At 45.9% G+C, this 15,330-nt stretch overlaps 2 protein-coding genes across 5 annotated transcripts in view; both read right to left on the bottom strand.

The window, feature by feature from the left end:
• Nucleotides 1–1,318: 1,318 nt before the first annotated feature.
• On the bottom strand, nucleotides 1,319–10,314 carry LOC132216544 (T-cell-interacting, activating receptor on myeloid cells protein 1-like). 4 transcript variants are annotated; one of them, XM_059665812.1, is made up of 8 exons: nucleotides 10,225–10,286; nucleotides 8,050–10,067; nucleotides 5,352–5,387; nucleotides 4,917–5,219; nucleotides 4,303–4,599; nucleotides 2,120–2,258; nucleotides 1,882–1,918; nucleotides 1,319–1,728 (listed from the first exon to the last, which is right to left on the bottom strand). In XM_059665812.1, the coding sequence occupies exons 2-8, from the start codon at nucleotides 8,081–8,083 to the stop codon at nucleotides 1,693–1,695; spliced, it is 882 nt and encodes a 293-aa protein (XP_059521795.1). In that variant the 5' UTR covers nucleotides 8,084–10,067; nucleotides 10,225–10,286; the 3' UTR covers nucleotides 1,319–1,692. The 4 variants fall into 4 exon arrangements, with proteins under 4 accessions (XP_059521795.1, XP_059521797.1, XP_059521794.1 ...); XM_059665814.1 differs by having other exon boundaries at nucleotides 4,917–5,045; nucleotides 8,050–10,314; XM_059665811.1 differs by having other exon boundaries at nucleotides 8,050–10,313.
• Nucleotides 9,839–15,330, bottom strand: part of LOC132217261 (T-cell-interacting, activating receptor on myeloid cells protein 1-like) — a 24,984-nt gene continuing 19,492 nt past the window's right edge. Inside the window, exons 3-6 of the mRNA XM_059667354.1 lie at nucleotides 12,452–12,748; nucleotides 11,852–12,148; nucleotides 10,447–10,584; nucleotides 9,839–10,089 (exon numbers count right to left, since the gene is read on the bottom strand). Of these exons, the coding sequence (XP_059523337.1) occupies nucleotides 9,839–10,089; nucleotides 10,447–10,584; nucleotides 11,852–12,148; nucleotides 12,452–12,748 (983 nt within the window). The remainder of the gene's footprint in view (nucleotides 10,090–10,446; nucleotides 10,585–11,851; nucleotides 12,149–12,451; nucleotides 12,749–15,330) is intronic.

Here is a 15,330-nt window from a genome sequence, read left to right as displayed (position 1 = left end):
GCGGGCTTGATCCCCAGTAAACGGTGTGCAGGAGGCAGCCGATCAATGATTCTCTCTCATCATTGATGTTTCTATCTCCCTCTCCTTCTCCTTTCCTCTGAAATCAATAAAGAAATATATTTTTAAAATAAAAAAAATAAACATATTAAAAGTGGGATCTAGCCTGGCCGGTGTGCTCAGTAGTTGAGCATAGACCTATGAACCAGGAAGTCATGGTTCAATTCCCGGTCAGGATACATGCTCCAGTTGTGGGTTCGATCCCCAGTGAGAGGCATGCAGGAGGCGGCCAATCAATAATTCTCTGTCATCATTGATGTTTCTGCCTCCCTCTCCCTTTCTCTCTGAAATCAGTAAAAAATATATATATATTTAAAAGTGGAATCTAATTGAAGAGGAAAAACACAATCTAAAATAGACATGGACAGTCACACATTGGGGAGTGGGAGCATCACTAAACAACTCGTGTCTCCTTGATGTACCACAGACTATAAATACAGACTTCTCTTCATTCTGACGATTCTTGGCAGATAGCAGACAACGGTGTCTATTCTCAGCAGGAGCCAGGAGTTTTAGTGATTGAGTGGAAGGGACAGAAAACTCCTGGTGCCTGAGATTACAGGTATCCCCACACTGAGAAGTTCAACAGATACACAGCCCAGGAGTCCCAGTCATCCCCCAGTGCCCTGAGAAGTGCAGTGGACAGAAACACCTTCCTCTACCTCATCATATACACAGTACAGCAGCAACGAGAAGAGGGACTCGGCTGTAATGATGAGAGGCAACAAGATGCATCCATGATCTGATGGGCCCAACACAGTGAAAGGAGCAGATGACATGAACGTAAGTCGCAAAATTATTTCTATAATGTTCAGAACCTGATTTCTCTATAAGCATATCTTTGGACTGAGGAGAGATAATAGTTCTAAGTTAAGAACTATTACTTATTGAACAAGAAACAATAGATCTTGAAAACAAAAATATGATGGATGACACTTTATACCTGCACCAGAAATACTGGGGACAACTCAAGAGCAAATTGTTAATATGATGTAGAGTAGACTTCTCCCAAATGAGGTAAAATGTTTGGAATTATGAAATGAAATGTAAAAGATATGTGATAAATACAGAAATTCCAACATGTGACCAATTATTGGTCGAGAGCAGAAAATAGTGGAGGGGAATCACTAATAAATACTATATAGGAACCCATCTTTCCCCCAGTTTTTAAAAAAATATATATTTTTATGGATTTCAGAGAGGAAAGGTGGGGAGGGGGGAGAGGGAGGGAGGGAGAAGGAAGCATCAGTGATAAAATCATTGATTGGTTGCCCTCTGCATGCCTCACACTGGGGATGGGAGCCCACAACTTCGGCACATGCGCTGACTGGGAATCGAACCACAACCTCCTGGTTCATTGGTCAATGCTCAACCACTGAGCCACACTGGCTGGCTCCCCCAGTTTCCGATGGAAGAACACTTCCTGCTCATGGGACTGTACCTACTACTCTGTCCAATGCTGAACTTTAAGTATTTTTTCAAAGTCATCCAAAATGTGTTAGGTGAGTCTTTGTGGTCAGTCCTGCCATCTGGCCCAGGTGAAGAGCACAGGAAGGAGAAAGTCATCATCTTGTCCTGGGCTGGCTGAGAATGTAGGTTTCACAGAGCTGTTAAGACTCAGCAGATCAAGCCGGATCAAGTACCCATTGTTTCCACAGGCAGTTGTGGGACCTGTGGATAAAGGACAGACCTGAGATCAAGGTAGGGAGGCAAAGGAAGGATATTTTTTCGCATAATCTCTCACAGCGCGTCAACCAGGAAGACTCACACCTTCTCCACATCCTTCCCATATAGGGGTGTTTGAAATGGTATTATGGACAGTACCTGCTTTAATTCTTCCACAATAATTGGGTCTTCATTGCTGTTGAATAGGGAAAGAAAAGAGATACTAAATGTTCTTACAGTGAACAGAAAAGTCACACCTGGTGAACAAAAATCCCATCTAAAATTCCATCTGTGTCCATATTGCAAAATATAAGTCCCCGTGGCAGAGTTTTGTGTTTAAAGAAACTCCGTATCACTACAACAGCCCATGAGAGAGAGAAGTGCTCAGTTCTTTTACCTGGATCCACACTGAGACCATTTCTGGCTCCAGCAGGCTTCCACCAGGAAAGCCACCATTAGAACCATAATCACGGCTGACAGACAAAGTCGGATGAGGTTACCCATGGTGTAATCTGTTGATGTGGCACCTGGGGAATCTGAAAGAGAGAAGAGAATCACTAATGTCCCTGCTTCTCAATGGATCTACTAAAGATGACCTCACATGCCCACCTGTGTTTCCTGGGCAGTGGTCAGATGTACCTCATTAAAGTTGTGATCACTGGAATAAAAATGTGGAGTTTTTCTAGGCCAGCGTGGCTCAGTGATTGAGTGTCAGCCTATGAACCAGGAGGTCATGGTTTGATTCCTGGTCAAGGTACATGCCCAGATTGCGGGCTGGATCCCCAGTGTGGAGCGTGCAGGAGACAGCTGACCAATGAGTCTCTCTAATCATGGATGTTTCTATCTTTCCCTCTCCCTTCCTCTCTGAAATCAATAATATATATATATATATATATATATATATATATATATATATATATATATATATATAAATAAAATGTGGAGTTTTATGAAAGTAGTGGTTCTTCCATCTTCTTTGTATTCTGTCTTTCTCCATTCATTTGCTCTTTATCTCATTTCCACTGTCCTGCATTTTCTTTCCCCCTCTCCCATGTGTTAGGAGTCTGTTTCCAGGCAACACAAAGAGCCAGAAATGCCCCCTCAGAGCACTGAAATTCAGCAGCTGCATCAGCATACGTCTCCATAGCACAGAACTTGGCTAGGGTGAGTTTGGTAGCTAAGCACTTTGGCCATTATGTGTTCAGCTTCAGTCACAAATGGCTCAATCTTGGCATTGGTCCTCATTCCTGTAGAGAAGCCTGAATTCATATCCCCCCCATCTCACTCATCCCAACTCGTGCAAAGTTCATCTCTAAATCCATCACCGACAATGTTCCCTGAAGGCAGAATCCATGGGGAGATATAGGTAATGACCTTTCTTCCCCAGGAATCAGGGAGCTCTGGGCACCTCTCAGGGCTGGCCCTACAGACCTCGATCTAATTATAAGACATTCACCGACCATATGGGAAGACTGCACAGCAGAAAAGAGTACAGAGCTGTAACATAGCATGTGTCACAGCAGGAAATGAAATATAATCTCAGACAAATTTTACTAGTAAGTTTTGTGAAATTAAAATTTAAAAAGGCATTGCATCCATTTCCCTGAAACAAGAGGCTGTGGAACACCACATTCTGAGAACAAGAGAGAGTTGTGGGGAAGAAATCACTATCGTCAAAATCAACCAAAACTTTAAGAGATGCAGAGAATGGTGGAAGGAATGGTGGTGACGGCAGGGTAGGTAATTTTGAAGAACAGCCAGAATAATTATCCAGCCCTAGGTGGTTTGGCTCACTGGATAGAGCGTCGGCCTGGGGACTGAAAGGTCCCAGGTTCGATTCCGGTCAAGGGCATGTACCTTGGTTGCGGGCATATCCCCAGTAGGGAGTGTGCAGGAGGCAGCTGATCGATGCTTCTCTCCCATCAATGTTTCTAACTCTCTATCCCTCTCCCTTCCTTGCTGTAAAAAAACCAATTATATATATATATATATATATGTATATATATATATATAAATAAAGAATAATTATCCAAAAATGCAGAACAGAGAAAGGCAAAGGTTGGGAATTAGGAAGTGAGAATCAGATGATGATAGATCAAGTGAGCAAATTATATTTTTAAAATTTATTTTTAAATTACAGTTTACGTTTATTATTACTCTGTATTAGTTTTAGGTGTACAGCATACAGGTTAGACAATCATATAGTTTTACAAAGTGTTCCTCCTGATATTTCCAGTACCCACCTTCCACAATACATAGTTATTACAATATTATCTATAATAATAAAAGCGTAATGTGCAAATAGACTGAACAGCAGAACGACTGTCCAGACGACTTTCCAGATGACCACGCTATGACACGCACTGACACCAGGCCAGCTAAGGCAGGTGCAATGCGATTGGTAGGGGGGACCCACCATCGCCCCACGATCACCCTGCAGAGGGAGGCCCAGGCCACTCTCTGTGGGACGATCAATGGAGGAGCTCTGCTATTGATCACCCCAAAGAGGGAGGCCCAGGCCACCAGCTGGCGGGGCAATCGGGGGGGGGGTGTGGCTCCACGATTGCCCCAAAACCTTACCTGTCACCAAGATCATGAGGTGATCACTGGGCTCTGAGGCGTAGAAAGGAGCCCTCGGTTGGTAGTACACACAGCTGTAGGCCCCAGTGTCACTGACGGTCACACTTGGCAGGGAGAAGTCTGTCTCCATTCCTACTGCCCTCTGGAGCTTTATGGGTGTTGAGGTTCCCTTCTTCAGTAGAGCAAACATGTGAGGTTGTATCACATGCCTGGGCTTCTGGCACTGCAGAATCACGTTTTCTCCTGCAGTCACCTCACCCCTTTGATGGACTTTAAGGGAAGGTTTAGGGAAATTCCCTGTAAGAGAAGGAAGCTCAGAAGTCATGGGCAGAAGCCTTGGGTCCCCGCTCAGGCTTGTTGTCCTGGCAGGTTCCCAGGGAACGTGGGAAGTGACAGACACCTGGCTTCACCCTCTTTCTGCTCTGACTCCAGGAAGGAGATGTCTCTCCTACAAGCCCTGGATGAGGGCAGGGTCCCCAGCTCTGTTCCTGTCCTTCTCCATCCACCTCCCCATCTACACTGGAGGTGAGACCCCTGCTCCTCTCTCATTCTCTGGATCCTCCCTCATCCCAATCCTAGGGAGATGGTGTGTCATTCTGAGCCCCCGTCCTCACCTGTCACCAGTAGTAGAAGGACGTCACTGGGCGGTGACCTTCTGGTGGGGCGCCCTGTCCTGTATTCACAGGTGTACTCTCCAGCGTCACTGGTTTTTACACCACTGAGGTAAAATTCCACCAGGCCCTCTGGGGAATCAGAAGATGGCGAAGACTCCATGACATTTCTTCCCCCTTTGAGAGCAAACTTGATGTCCCTGAAGTTGACCTCCCGGGTAGTGGTGGAGCATCGCACTGTCACATTACTATTGGCAGGAACCATTGAGCTGGGCCAGGCATGGATGGAGGGTCTGGGAAATGACTCTGGAAGGAAGCAGAGTCCAGGGCTGGATTTGATTTGCTCACCTGCTGGAAGCCCATTTAAAGAAGGGAAAGGGAAAAGTGGGGGCTTTGAGGGTGAAGGATCAAAGAAGGTTTAAGTTTAGAAACACTCACCAGCTCTTCTTATGTCTCTTTGGCCAACACACAGCCCTGCAAAGTAATCATCCAGGAGACATAAGTGCCTGCCTGGAACTCACATCATCATTCTGCCCTGATCCCTGAGGGACCATCTCAGGGGCTCAGGATGGAGTTGTAGCTCTGGCAGACATGCATTTGGGATTTTCTACACTGAGCTCTGCTCTGTTCCAAGGTCCTCCATCAGACCTCCCAGAGGTTCTCCAAGCTGCCCTCACTTCCCAGGGCTCCAAGATCTTTCCTGGTTCCACAAAATTCCACAAATCTGCCTGTTCTCATCTTCTGTCCTGAACCACTTTTTATCTTAACATTTCGTTTAGGGTCTGTGTTATGTTTTCTAGATCTCTCAGTCTTGTGTGGGAGACTGTAATCATGAGAAAGATCAGGGAAGCTTGGTGACTGGATGTAACCCTGTCTACTCTTGATGTTACCTGAGACCCCACATAGGCCTGAGTCTTCTGACAGTTTCATCTGTGATAGAAGAACCCCTATAGTAAAGTCTACCAGAGGCCTTGGATGATATAAATTAAATCATAACATTTGCTTGCATTTTTTAAAAAAATATGTTTTTATTGATTTCAGAGTGGAAGGAAGAGGAAGAGAGAGAGAGAAACATCAATGAGGAGAATCATTGATTGGCTTCCTCCTGCACACTCTTTACTGGGGATCGAGCCCGCAACCAGGGCATGTGCCCTGACTGAGACTCGAACCTGGGACCTCTTGGTTCATGGGATGACACTCAATCCACTGAGCCACCACAGCTGAGCTGCTTGAAATTTTTAAGAGACTTCATAGAAGACTATGTACTTCATACCATGGGAGACACAAGATGTCACTGTCTGTGACCAGCTGGAAGGCAGGGAGTCCATGCTGTTCACCACATTATCCCAACGTTCCCCAGGTCCTGGCCCATAGTAGGACCTCTGTGAAAGCACATTGACTGACTGGTGAGGTGCCCCAGGTTAAGAATGATTGAGAGATCTTACCAGGATGTAGAAAGTTGGCAACCTTACAGTGTATTCCTATCTTCCATCAGCTTCCCTGCATCCCAACCTCACACCATAGAGATTCACATTCATTTGGTGGGGCAAGGAATTGGCTGAGAGGCAGAGAAGCCCTATGGTAGGATAGTGCCAGTTGTGACAACCTTAGCCTTCTTTAAAGGTTTCTGACCCAATCTTTGCCATTGTGTGTTCATCACATGATGTCTAAACGGGACAAAGTTTACTGCTTAGTGTCCTAAAACAAACCTTCAAAAATCCAAATGGATATTCCAGAGGAGAGAAAGCATACCTTCTTTCCTGTCTCCCATACAGCTGTATTTGTAGGATATTTCACTCAATGGTTCTTAACTTTGCCTGCACATTGGCCTCCCCCGGTGGCTAGTAAAAAGTCCAGGGTCAGACCGAAGCACAGTAGAATAAGTCAAAAAGTCTTCAAATGGGGCTCAGGCATCTGTACTTTTTACATCTGTTCCTTCAGTGATACAAGTGTGTAGCCAAGAAGGGGAACCGCTGCCGTAAGTGAACCGGGGCAAACATCGCTCAGGCATGTGAAACATATTCAGTATAACTGGTTGATACTGAACCAGGGAAAAGTGGGGGCTTTGAGGGCGAAGGATCAAAGGGCTGGGGACCCTGCCCTCATCCAGGGCTTGTAGGAGAGCCATCTCCTTTCTGGAGTCAGAGCAGAAAGAGCGTGAGGTCAGGTGCCAGGGTTGATAAAGAGACTTCCACCTGGCTGGAGTGGCTCAGTGGTTGAGCGTCACCCTATGAACCAGGAGGTCACGGTTGGATTCAATCCAGTCAGGGCATATACCTGCATTGCAGACTCAATCCCCAGTGTGGGGAATGCAGGAAGTAGCTCATCAATAATTCTCTCATCATTGATGTATCTATTTCTCTCCTTCCCTTTATCTCTGAAATCAACAAAAAAGAAAAGAGATACTAAATGTTCTTACAATGAACAAAACATTGCTTTTCAGAGACAATGGGAGGGAAAGAGAGAGTGAGACAAACAAACATCTGTGTGAGAGGCACATCGACGGGTTGCCTCTCACATGCACCCCAACTGGAGGGCCGGAAGCTAACCCGCAACCCAGGTACCTGCCTTTGACAGAGAACCGAACTGCAACTATTTGGTGCTCAGGCCGATGCTCTAACCACAGAGCCGACACCCACCAGGGTTAAGCCCCTTTGTTCAAATCGAGGAGAAAAGGTTAGTGTATGGAATCACACCTCTGTAACTGACTGAAAAAGAGAGTGTTCCTCCATGGAATCAAACTTGACAATGAACAGCAAAGACTAGAATTTTTAACATTTTCCACCTCTTCATTCTTTTTTTTGGTGACTACATTATTAGTTACAGTCTTGCTACATTATTTCAAATAAATACATTCATTTGATATGAAGAAAAAGCGTTGACACAGGGCCAATAAATTATTCATTACACGAAGGTGGTGCAGGCATAGAGCACCATCATGACTGTGGAGTACACATATTCCCATACCGAGAAACACTTGATATGTAAGTGGCCATAAAGCCTGCAGCATGGGTCCTGATGTGTGAAGCAATCAATGAATAGAACGCAATGTTATTTCTGTTGTACTCCTCACATCTCTCAATCAGTCAATCCACCCTTGTCTCAAATCCCAATATATCAATCCTAAGAAACTTACCAAATAAGAGGAGAGAAAGGAATCCAGGGATCATACTGAGCCTGCTGCTAGATTCAAGGATCCTTTCTCAGTTTAAAACCACAGGAGGAAGGAAAGCTTGATGTGGTTGGTGGCACCTTTGTTCCAGCCCATTTCTTCCTTCCCTTCTCGTAACCCACAGGTTTGATGTCGCAAGCACTTTCATTTTTTAAAAATTGTTAATCCCCACCCAAGATTATTTTTCCATTGATTTTTAGAGTGGAAGGGAGTGGGAGGGGAAGAGAGAGAGGAGAGAGAAAGAAACATCAATGTGAGAGAGACACATTGATTAGTTGCCTCCGCCACAAGCCCTGAGGAGGCCATGGTACCTTCCCTTGACCAGGAATCAAATCATGACCCTTTGGTGTAAGGGCTGAAGCTCTAACTTCTAAAATGAAACCACATTATTGAAATGAAACCAGGCATTGTCACATGGAACATTCTGAAAATGACAATATGTTGGAGATAGAGAAGAAATCATTGGTCGCCAGGTTGAAGAATAGTGTTAAGATGAGAGGTGGGTGTGATTGTAAAGAGATAGCATGAGGGACATCTTCATGGTGGTGGACTAGATCAGTCTGTGGACTGTGTTGGTGGCCACATGAATCTGAACATAAGATAAAAAGAGAGAGAACTATTCATGTCAACTCCTTCCTTTTGATATTGTAATGGATGAGTAATGGAACCATTGGAGGAAACCAAGTGAAGAAATCTGGGTTATTTTTGTAACTTCCTGTGCATTTAGAATTATTTCCCAATAGACACATTTAAATTGGATATGTGTGAAGAGGAAAAACACAACCTAAATGAACACGCACAGCCACCCATTGGGGAGGGGAGCTTCGCTAAAGCTGTTCCAGGTGAGAACAAGGTGGAGACTGAGCGAGACGTGTTTGTAGACTGAGAAACCGCTGTCTCTTCGATGGACCCCACCCGTCCTGTCTGTAAATCGACTTCTGTTTATTTTATGGCACTTGACCAGATAGCAGCCAAAGGGTTTATTCTCAGCACGAGGCATGAGTTTTAGTTATTGAGTGGGAGAAACAGAAAACTTCTCCTGCTGCCTGAGGTTACCGATACCCCCACAGTGAGAAGTTCAGCAACAGGTACACAGCCCAGAAGTTGTCCTAGTCATCCCCAGCACCCTGAGAAGTGCAGTGGGCAGAACACCCCCCCCCACACACACCTCATCATACACACACACCTCATCATACACACAGTGCAGCTGCCATGAGAGGAGGGACTCGGCTGTAATGAGGGTGAGAGAGGAGCTGACTCCTCCATGATCTGATGGGCCCAACACAGTGAAGGGAGCAGGGGAAGCACATAACTTCTGTCTCAGAGAATCACTTTTATTATCATCAGAATGTGATTTTCATAGCCTATCTCCGGAGTTATGAGAGAGGAGATAATAGTTCTAAAGTAAGAATGAGCATTTATGAAAAAGAACAAGATATCAAACAAGAAACAACAGATCCTGAAAATGAAAATATACTCAATGACTTTTTACACCAGCACCAGGAATACTGGGGACAACTCAAGAGCAAATTGACACTATAATATAGACTGGAATTCTCCCGAATTAGGTAAAATTATGATAATATATGAAATAAAATTTAAAAGACTTGATAAATACAGTAGTTTCAACATTTGACCAACTGCTGGTAAGAGCAGAAGATAGAGTGGAAGGGAAACACTAATAAATACTATATAGGAACCCATCTTTCCCCAGTTTTCAAGGAAGAACAGTTCCCACACATGAAACTACTTGCTACCCGGTCAGATGCTGAAGTTTTAAGTATTTGTCAAGTCCTCCAACATGTGTTAGGTGAGTCCGCTCAGTCCTGCCGTCGGGCCCGGTGAAGCGCACAGGAAGCAGGAAGCCAGCGTCCTGTCCTGGGCTGGCTGGGAATGTAGGTTTCCAGCTGTAAAGACTCAGCAGGTCCTGCTGGACCAGGTACTCATCATCTCCCCGTCCCACTCCGGGGCAGCTGGCGGACCTGTGGGTAGAGGAGGCGGGGCCTGGGATCCAGGGAGGAACCAGAAGGAAGAATATGGATCCTCACAGCCTCCAAACACAGGTTCTCAGCCAGGAAGAACCACCCCTCTCCCAGCCTCTCCATACAGGGAGGTTTCAGTAGGAATTGTGGGTAGTACCTGCTGCTCTGCTTCTTCCACAATGATTGGCACTTTAATTGCTGTTTGAAAGGAAAGGAAAAGAGATATTAAATGTCCTTACAATGAACAGAACGGTCACACGGGATGAGGAAAATTCCATCTGTGCCATAATGCGCAACATAAATCGCAACGGGTGGGTTTGGAGGGGACCCTCCCCTCACTCCCACAGTCCATGGCAGAGAGAAGTGCTCAGTGTTTTACCTGGACCACCTGGAGACCTCCTCTGGCTCCACCAGGCTTCCACCAGGAAAGCCACCATAAGAACCATAATTAGGGCAGACAGTCCCAGTCGGATGAGGTTACCCGAGGTGTAATCTGTTGGTGTGGCACCAGGGGAATCTGAAAGGGAGAAGAGGATCCCCACTGATGTCCCTGCTTCTCAATGGTTCTAGCAGAGGTGACCTTCACGGGCCCGCATGTGCGTCCTGGGCAGTGCTCAGCTGTACTGCATTACAGTTCCAATCACTGGGAACCAAATGGGGAGTGTTAGGAGAGCTGTAGCAGTGCTTCATCTCTTTTATATTTTCTCTGCCTTCCCTCTCTTCCTTCATTTATTTGCTTTCATCTCATTCCCACCTCCCTGCATTTCCTTTTCCCCTCCTCCCTCCTTTTGTTAGGAATTTGTGTGCAAGCAGCACAGAGAATCAGAGTTGCCTGTCAGCACTGAAATTCAGCAGCTGCGTCAGCACCAGTCTTCACAGCACAAAACTTACGCCAGCAGCGAGCTCAGTGAACTTAGTAGCTAAGCATCATGACGTCATGTGTTCAGCTGCAGTCACGAGTGGCTCAATCTTGTCATTGGTCCTCCTTCCTGAAGAGAAGTCTGCATTTATATCCCCCCATCGCACTCATCCCAACTCGTGCAAAGTTCATCTCTAAACCCATCACCGACAATGTTCCCTGAGGCAGGATCCATGGGGCAAAATGGATAACGACCCTGCGTCCCAGGAACCGGGGAGCTCTGGGCACCTCTCAGGGCTGGCCCTACAGACCTTGATCTAATTATAAGACATTCACAGACCACTTTAGAAGATTCATCAGCAGAAAATGCAGCATACAGAGCTAACACACAGTGTGCCATAGCAGGAAACAAGGTAACCACAGATTCTGCCATAAGTATATGAGGTTTTTTTTTGTTGTTTTTTTTTTTAAAGAAAGACTTTGTATCCATTACCATCAAGCAGGAGGCTGTGGAATGCCCAATTCTGAGAACAAAAGAGGATTCTGGGTAATACTCTTGTTAAAAGCAACCAAATCTTTATGAGATGCAGAGAATGGTGGGAGGAATGGTGATAATGGCAGGGCTGGTAATTCTGAAGAACAGCATGAGAAATTAAGAATTCAGAACAAAGAAGGGCAAAGCAGTGGAAATTAGGAAGTGAGAAGCAGAAGATGACATCCCTTCTTAAAGTTCTTTTTTTAATATAATTTTTTTTATTGATTTCAGTAAGAAAGGGAAAGAGAGTGAGAGAGGTCGACACATGAATGATAAGAGAGAACCACCGCCCAGCCGCCTTCCACAAGCCCTCTACTGGGGATTGGACCACAACCCAGGCACGTGGCCCAACTGGGAATCCAAGTTCTCAAAATCTTGCAGAAACCTTACCTGTCACCGAGATCGTGAGGTCATCACTGGGCTCTGAGGCGTAGAAAGGAGCCCTTGGTTGGTAGTACACACAGCTGTAGGCCCCAGTGTCACTGCCTGTCACACTTGGCAGGGAGAAGTCTGTCTCCATGCCTACTGGACCCTGGAGCTGTATGGGTGTTGAAGTTCCTTTCTTCAGTAGAGCAAACATGTGAGGTTTTGTCACATGACTGGGCTGCTGGCACTGCAGAGTCAGATTTTCTCCTGCAGTCACCTCACCTTTTTGATGGGCTTGGAGGGAAGGTTTAGGTAATGCTCCTGTAAGAGAAGGAAGCTCAGAAGCCTTGGGTCCTCGCTCAGGCTTGTTGTCCTGGCAGGTTCCCAGGGAACGTGGGAAGTGACAGACACCTGACCCCACCCTCTTTCTGCTCTGACTCCAGGAAGGAGATGTCCCTCCTACAAGCCCTGGATGAGGGCAGGGTCCCCAGCTCTGTTCCTGTCCTTCTCCATCCACCTCCCCACCTACACTGGAGGTGAGACCCTGCTCCTCTCTCATTCTCTGGGTCCTCCCCCATCCCTGTCCTAGGGAGATGGTGTGTCATTCTGAGCCCCCGTCCTCACCTGTCACCAGTAGTAGGAGGACGTCACTGGGCAGTGACCTTCTGGTGGGGCTCCCTGTCCTGTATTCACAGGTGTACTCTCCAGCGTCACTGGTTTGTATGTCACTGAGGTGAAACTCTGCCAGGCCACTTGGGGAATCAGGAGAGACATTCAAAGGAACATTGTTCTTTCTGAGAGCAAACCTGATGTCCCTGAAGTCGACCTCCCCAGCAGGCATGGAGCATCGCAGTGTCACATCACTGTTGGCAGGAACCATCCAGCTGGGCCAGGCACGGAGGGAGGGCCTGGGAAGTGACCCTGGAAGGGAGCAGAGTCCAGGTCTGGATTAGATTTACTCACCTGCTGTTCTGAAGAAAGAGAAGGGGGGGGGGATTTGGAGTGAAGGAGAAGGGAGGCTCTACTTTAGAAACACTCACCAGCTCTTCTTAGGTCTTGGCCCGCACACAGCCCTGCAAAGGAATCGTCCGTGAGACAATAGCACCGTCATGGAGCCCACATCACTCTGCCCTCATCCCTGAGGAACCATCTCAGGGGCTTGTGATGGCAGTCATGCATTTGGGATTTCTCCTTTTTCCCACACTGGGCTCTGCTCTGCTCCAGGGTCCTCTGTCAGACCTCCCAGAGGTTTTCCAAGCTGCCCTCACCTCCCAAGGCTCCAAGATCTTTCCTGGTTCCACAAAATTCCACAAATCTTCTGTCCTGAACCACCCTTTGTGTTATCATTTCTATTAGGGTCTGAGTTATGTTTTCTAGATCTCTCAGTCTTGTGTGGGAGACTATAATCATGAGAAAGATCGGGGAAGCTTGGTGACTGGGTGTAATCCTGTCTCCACTCTTTTTGTTACCTGAAGCACCACATAGGCCTGTGTCTTCCGATAGTTCCATCTGTGATAGAAGATCCCGCATAGTAAAGTCTACCAGGGGCCTTGTGTGATATAAATTAAGTCATAACATTTGCTTGCAATTTTTTAAAAATATGTTTTTATTGATTTTAGATAGGAAGGAGAGGGAGGGAGAGAGAGATAGAAACCTCAATGAGGAGAGTGAATCATTGATTGGCTTCCTCCTGCACACCCTTTACTGGGGATCAAGCCCGCAACTTGGGCTTGTACCCAGACTGGGAATGAACCTGGGCCCTCTTGGTCCATGGGATGACACTCAATCCACTGAGCCACCACAGCTGGGATGCTTGAAATTTTTAAGAGTTCATGGAAGACTATGTACTTCATACCATGGGGGACACAAGATGTCACCATGAGCAGGTGGAAGGCAGGGAGTCCATGCTTTTCACAACATTATTCCCAACGTTCCACAGGTCCTGGCCCATAGTAGGACCTCTGTGAAAGCACATTGCCTGACTGGTGAGGTGCCCGAAGTTAAGAATGATTGAGAGATCTTACCAGGATGTAGAAAGTTGGCAACCTTACAGTCTATTCCTATCTTCCATCAGCTTCACACCATCCCAACCTCACACCATAGAGACTCACATTCATTTGGTGGGGCAAGGAATTGGCTGAGAGGCAGAGAAGCCCTATGGTAGGATAGTGCCAGTTGTGACAACCTTAGCCTTCTTTAAAGGTTTCTGACCCTATCTTTGCCATTGTGTGTTTCATCACATGATGTCTAAATGGGACAAAGTTTACTGCTTAGTGTCCTAAAACAAACCTTGAAAAATCCAAATGGATATTCCAGAAAAGAGAAAGCATACCTTCTTTCCTGTCTCCCATACAGCTGTATTTGTAGGATATTTCACTCAATGGTTCTTAACTTTGCCTGCACATTGGCCTCCCCCGGTGGCTAGTAAAAAGTCCAGGGTCAGACTGTACCACAGTAGAATAAGTCAAAAAGTCTTCAAATGGGGCTCAGGCATCTGTACTTTTTAACATCTGTTCCTTCAGTGATACAAGTGTGTAGCCAAGACGGGGAACCACTGCTATAACTGAACCGGGGCAAACATCGCTCAAGGCATGTGAAGCATCCTCAAAAGCAACTGGTGGATAAAGAGACTTCCAAGTGAACCATGGCTGGTTTACTCAGTGGTTAGTGCAGCAGTTCTCAACCTGTGGGTCGCGATCCCTTTGGGGGTCGAGTGACCCTTCCACAGGGTTCGCCTAAGACCGTTAGAAAATGCATATATAATTACATATTGTTATTGTGATTAATCACTATGCTTTAATTATGTTCAATTTGTAACAATGAAAATACATCCTGCATATCAGATATTTACATTACAATTCATAACAGTAGCAAAATTACAGTTTTGAAGTAGCAACAAAAATAATTTTATGGTTGGGGGTCACCACAACATGAGGAACTGTATTAAAGGTTTGCAGCATTAGGAAGGTTGAGAACCACTGGGTTAGAGCATCAGCCTGCAGACCAAAGGGTTACAGGTTTGATTCCTGGTGAAGGACACATGTCTCAGTTGCAGGTTCAATCTCCTACTCCTGTGAAATCATGTGCAGGAGGCAACCAGTGATATGTCTCACATCTGTGTTTGTCTGTCTCTGTCTCTCTCTCTCCCTCCCTCATTCCCTCTCTGTGCCCTCCCTTCTCTCTTCTACTCTTCCTCTAACAATGGGGAAAATATCCTTGGGTGAGTATTAAAAAAAAAAAGAGAGAGACTTCCAAGTGAAAGTGATTGTGTCCTTCTCAGACCATTCATAGCTATTCTCCCTTAAGTGTAATGGGGAGGTAGTACACTTTTGTCTGAGTGTTAAATTTACCTGAAAATATCATGCCTATACAGCCATAGCATTGTAATGAACATATTAACTGAACAAGGACTTTAGTTAAGCATGTATTGCTAAGAATGGGAATTTCCTCTCACTATTCCATATGAAGCATCAGTTTAGTGTTTCAGGGGAGGGGAAATGAGA

The sequence above is a fragment of the Myotis daubentonii genome, chromosome 15 (assembly GCF_963259705.1).
Source record: "Myotis daubentonii chromosome 15, mMyoDau2.1, whole genome shotgun sequence".
NCBI classification, from domain to species: domain Eukaryota; kingdom Metazoa; phylum Chordata; class Mammalia; order Chiroptera; family Vespertilionidae; genus Myotis; species Myotis daubentonii.
Note: the sequence above shows the minus strand (reverse complement) of the source record. Positions and strands in the feature narration are given on the sequence as shown.